Source organism: Apodemus sylvaticus, chromosome 22 (genome assembly GCF_947179515.1).
Source record: "Apodemus sylvaticus chromosome 22, mApoSyl1.1, whole genome shotgun sequence".
NCBI lineage: Eukaryota > Metazoa > Chordata > Mammalia > Rodentia > Muridae > Apodemus > Apodemus sylvaticus.
The window spans coordinates 4,427,178-4,433,193 of record NC_067493.1 but is presented as its reverse complement, the minus strand read 5'-3'; the positions used below and the strand labels follow the sequence as shown (position 1 = coordinate 4,433,193).

Genomic DNA, 6,016 nt, shown 5'->3' with positions numbered 1-6,016 from the left:
TTCGGAACAGGCAAAAGAAACTTGCTCTAAGAACTGCCTTTTGGTTGCCAACCTCCATTTAATCATGAGTTGTAACTAAGTTCAAGTCCCAGGTCATAGGGGACCTGCATACTTAAAAATATTTGGCAAGCTTTCATCATTTGTTTTATTCCCCAAAACATAATGACTGTTCTTAGCAATAATTTCTGTTACCCATGTTTTACTCCTTAAAATAAAAGTCCTGTTCCTAACTACAAAATAACCAGTGGGTGTTATATGCTAAACCATAAAACTTACATTCTGTATCATTTAACCTAGAGTAACAAGTGAAGAAAATCCTCATTGGTGGGAAATAAAGTTGTAACTTAGCATGGATGTTTGTGGTTTTCAGGTTTGGAATATATATCAGATTCTGGCACAGGGTGGAGATGTAATGGGTGATTCAGAAAAATTAATATAGTTTTTCAAGGATGCTTTAATCACTAAATATTTGACTACAAAAGATTCTTATCATATGCATTTTCCTAGTGTTTGAATGTGATGGAACTCAGTGGTTCCCATAACATAAAGACTTTACCACCTTGTGAACATTGATAAAATTTCTCTCCAGTATGAATAGTTTCGTAATGATGAAGACTATAGAGGTGTACAAAGGTTTCATTATACTAAACACATTCATAAAGTTTCTATCTAACACACATTCTTTCATGAAAATGAAGACTACAGAATTGTGCAAAGTCTTGACCACATTAAAAGAATTCACGGTGTTTCTGTCTTATCATGCCCATTGCTATGAAAAGTCATAATGAACAAGGCAACTCCTATAAAAGCAACAGTTTAATTGGGGCTGGCTTATAGTTTCAGAGGGTTAGCCAATTTTCATCAGAGCAGGAAGAATGGTAGGCAGGCAAACAGACATGATGTTGGAGAAGAAGCTGAGAGTTCTGCATCTTTATCCAGTGGCAGCTAGGAAGAGACTGTCTTCCAGGGACCTAATATGGGGGTCTCTTCAGCACTGGTAGGAATTTCAAAGCCCAAACCCACAGTGATGTACTTCCTCCAACAAGGCCATTCTACCTCATAATGTCACCCACTTAGCTTAGCATACTTAAATTACTACATTCCACTGCCTGGCACCCATATGATTGTACAAACACATGAGTGCATAGGGATCATACTGAAACATGCAGAATACATGAGTTCCTACTTCAAAAGTCCCTGTCCTCTATAGCACTCTCAAAAATGTTAAAGGAGTTCAAAGTTCAAAGTCTCTTCTGAGTTCAATCCAATCATGTAATAGTAATCACATATATTTTCAAAAACAAAAACCACATCATGTCTTCATATAAACAGGATACACTTCACCATTCCTAAAAGCCATTGTGAGGAAATCCTGTACCTAAAAAAGACTAAAAGCCAGCTGAGAAATCTCTAAACTCTGCAAGTCCAGGTCTGATGTCAAAGCATTCTTCTGCTCTATAACTCCTTTCTGCATTGTTTACTGAAGCACAATTGTTTCACTTTGAGTGGTTTTATTCACTTAAAGCAGTTTTCCTGAGCAGGTGACACACAGTTCTAAAATCTCAAAATATTGGTGTTCACATGGTAATTTCAATATCACAGATTTTTGTTTCAATGTCTGGGATCCACACATGATCATCTCTGGTCATCTAAAGAGACTGGGTCACTTTTCCAGCTCTGCCCTCTGTATCACTCTAAGCTCTGGTTGACTCCACTCTCCTGCTCCTGCTGTTCTTGCTGCTCATCCCATGGTACTTGCATCTTCAGGATGCTGGGTTCTCCTGCTGCATATATGCTTAACCCATAGCCTCCCTATGATCGCTCAATGATGCCAAGCCTCAGCTGCTCTGCATGAAAACTTCATGCATTCAAAACCAGTACCTCTTGGGTGATTCTTACACATGAACAAGTCCAGCTGCACCACTAGGTCCAACCTTGACTATCTCTGGAACATACCCTCGTTTTCAATCAGAAAACACTACCCAGAAGATGTTACCTCAGTGATGCTTATTTCTTCCCCATCACCTCTAATTCTTGAATTACAGCTATCCAGCATTAATTGCCTCATTAGTCTCTTCTATTCTTGCCTCTAAATCCAGAGCCACATAGACAACGCTGCTGAGTTCTCCCACTTGATATGGCTGAACATCGACACTTCCATTATATTATCACCCAATTTCTATTCTGCAAAAATTTCACTGCCTAAACTTGGCAGTCCTGGAACTTGCTCAGTAGAATAACCTTGAACTCAGAGATCTCCAGGGCTCTGTCTCCTGAACTCTGGGATAAAAATCATGCAATACCATGCCTGGACCTAAGCTTTTCCTTTCAGATATTAAATTGAAAACCCAGAATAGCAATCAAGTTCCCGTCTTATTTTGACACATACTTGTATCATCATATCTACACATGAAAACAATAACCAGGTAATAATAATTCCTAAAATGATATAGTTCACTTTTATACAACTGCAAATCCATATGTTTAGCTGGATAGAACCTTGCCCTAATGTAACCATTCTTTTAACACCACTGAATATCCTTGATCACACGATTTAGCTTCCTTCAGCGTCCTGATGATGCCTTGCATTTTGAACATTACGTTTTATATTTTTCATTTCTTAGTTTTCTATACTTGTTAAAAACTGTAAGGCCAAATTCTATGTGGTGATTTTCATGACTTACTTTGTCAAAGCAATCTCTTTCACATAACCTCAAGGAAACTCTTTAGACCAGGATAAAAGGCAGCAATCTTCTTTGCCAAGTCATCCAAAAGAACCATCTTCAGAGTGGAAATAATCCCAAGCACCAATGTCTATCACATTCCTAATATGATAGCCCCTTAACTCCTACTTTATTCATGATTATATTCAGTTGATTTATTTCCAGCACAGAGAATTTGCAGATTTCTCTATTATGAATATACTTTACCACATTGTTTACATCAATGAGGTTTCTGTCTGATATGTGTTCTTTGATCATAGTGGAAATGAATAGGTTATACCACATTGATTATATTCGTAAGTTTTCTCTTGAGTATGTGTTCTCTTATGGCTTTCGAGATTAGTGTGACATGAAAAGGCTTTACTACATTGTTTACATTCATAAGGTTTCTCTCCAGTATGTGTTCTTTTATGTCTTTGGAGATGACTGCTCTGTGCAAAGGCTTTACCACATTGATTACATTCATAAGGTTTCTCTCCAGTATGCGTTCTTTTATGATATTGGAGATGACTGTGTCTTGCAAATGCTTTACCACATTGGTTACATTCATAAGGTTTCTCTCCAGTATGTGTTCTTTTATGATATTGGAGATGACTGGTTCTTGCAAAGACTTTACCACATTGGTTACATTCATAAGGTTTCTCTCCAGTATGTGATCTTTTATGTCTTTGGAGACCACTGTGCTGTGCAAAGGCTTTACCACATTGATTACATTCATAAGGTTTCTCTCCAGTATGTGTCAGTTTATGTCTTTTGAGAACACTGTGCTGTGCAAAGGCTTTACCACACTGATTACATTCATAAGGTTTCTCTCCAGTATGTGTTCTTTTATGTATTTGGAGATCACTGTGCTGTGCAAAGGCTTTACCACATTGATTACATTCATAAGGTTTCTCTCCAGTATGTGTTCTTTTATGTCTTTGGAGATCACTGTGACTTGCAAAGGCTTTACCACACTGATTACATTCATAAGGTTTCTCTCCAGTATGTGTTCTTTTATGAATTTGTAGATAACTGGCTCTTGCAAAGGCTTTACCACACAGATTACATTCATACGGTTTTTCTATAGTATGTGTTCTTTTATGATATTGGAAATTACTGCACTGTGCAAAGGCTTTACCACATTGATTAAACTCATAGGGTTTGTCTCCACTATGACTTCTTACATGCCTGCAACAAAAATAGCAAATGTGAAATGTTTACTACATTCATTACTCTGATCAATCCTGTAATCAATATGAATTATGTTTACAATTTGGTCTAATGGTAAAGAAGCATCAGATCTTAATGTTTTAGCACTTTGGATGTTCACGGTGTTCTCCCTCATCAAGACACCTGTAATGGTTATTACATGGCTCATATTGATAACAAACTCTTTTTATATGGGATTTTTATATGATCTACTTTAGCTTTCTGAAGAAACTTTTAACAACTCTGATCTTTTTAATACGACTGCATTCATAATTATTATTGTAGTGTGAATTAAAACACATTTGACTGTAAACAAGGACACACAGAATTTCCAAATTTCTAGTACCAAAACAGTTTTTCTACACTATGAGTTTGGGGCTGTGCCCCAAAAAACATAGAAAACCATTTAATTGCAAATGTCTATCATATTCCTAATGTCTATCAAATGCAGAATACTACATATCTTCTCATTGTTTTAGAACAAAAATTTTATGTTGCTTCTTTCAATATCCCTATGCTCACATGGTTTTTATCCATTAGGACACATGATATGCCTAATTAGAAAAAGAATTATAAATGAAAGGTTTACACATTGCATTTACACTGCTTGAATTTTTGTTCCTCATAACATGTACAATATAGATTAATGTTTCTCCACAACAAAATTCTTGATTCTCATAAAATGCCCTATCACAAAATTTAATCATATTACTACAAGAATATGAGTATCACCAATTTTACTATTGACTATTTGGTTACTAGAATGTTTAGGAAATAAATTTATCAATATTCAATGTGCAATATCTAAGTACTATGGGACTATATAAATTGGCAGGTCCATATCATAGCTCTACTGTAGCTACTTATCAAAGGGATACACAAATTAGATATTGGGTCTTATAATCATGGCTACACCTAAAGGACTGCTGTTTCACACTCTTGCTTTTCGTTGGAGATTCCAAAAGATATGAAAAATAACTCAGAAGCAAATTTGTATCGTCTTCCACATGAAAATTACCTTTCATGTCTTGTACTACTTTGAAAATGTTCTTCAAGGTGATGGTCTTCCCAATTATAGCCTAAAATACAATATAAGAAATTAAATGATATTCTATTGGAAATTAGGAAAAATTCAAGGTACTGTGAATTTTCACTGAACCATGAATAATATTACAGTGAAAATTTAGTGAAACTGGATTATTCAGCTCCATCTTCATTATTCACAATTAAAATAGTAAAAGACCATCAGGAAACAATAAACATTTGTTTCCTTTAGAAAAGTATAAGTTTTACCGATAGCTTTGAGGTTCAGGTACGTTTCCAACATCACTTCTTTGTAGAGATTCTTCTGGGAAGGATCCAGCAAATTCCACTCTTCCTCAGTGAAGTTCACATGCACATCATCAAAAGTCACTGCATCCTAAATGTCCCATACATGTGTACAACACAAAGCATGATACTAACATCAATGTAAAGGAAATACATGCTTTTTCAAAAACATATTCATATAATTTTGGCACTTGCTCCAGTTATATTCTGACTCAGAATTTACAATCACTGTGTCATTTTAGATGGAGCTTGAATTATAAAATTCATGTGTTTTGCTATTTAACCATTTTTTATAGGACCCAGCCTCACCAGAGAAATGCCAATTGATAGAGAAGTGCATTGGAAACATCCACAATACTGAGTACACATCTAAAAAATTGTAAGAACAATTACTAACTACAAAAGTGATTGGCAAGGTGGGTGTTTTTGCCCGTGTCTGTAATCATAGAGGTACAGGCAGGTTTTGTCATAAAGCTGGATGCCGGCATAGCCTATGTAATGTGTTCTAGGTGAACAAAAGTTGTATATTAATACCCCAAATCCCTACAAAAATCAACCAAGGAAACAAAAATGATAGAGAACTCACAGTTCTTTACTAAAAGTTCCCACCAAGAACTATACATTCACTTCAGATCCATATTCATCTTGTAGAAACATGACGTGCAACAGTTTAAACCATAATATTAATAAAATTTTACTATAAGGGAATGCATGCTTAAACAGTTGCAAATGAACTGATGAAAATATAGTAATATAAATGATCATAAATAAGC

General features: G+C 35.5%; 1 protein-coding gene across 1 annotated transcript; it reads right to left on the bottom strand.

Annotated features, from left to right (window-relative positions):
• Positions 1-2,977: 2,977 nt before the first annotated feature.
• LOC127673165 (zinc finger protein 120-like) lies at positions 2,978-5,328 on the bottom strand (the record flags this gene model as incomplete). The annotated part of the gene is made up of 3 exons (XM_052168777.1): positions 2,978-3,893; positions 4,933-4,993; positions 5,208-5,328. Coding segments are annotated over 3 exons (1,098 nt in total), but the record flags the coding sequence as incomplete, so codon positions are not given.
• Positions 5,329-6,016: the final 688 nt, after the last annotated feature.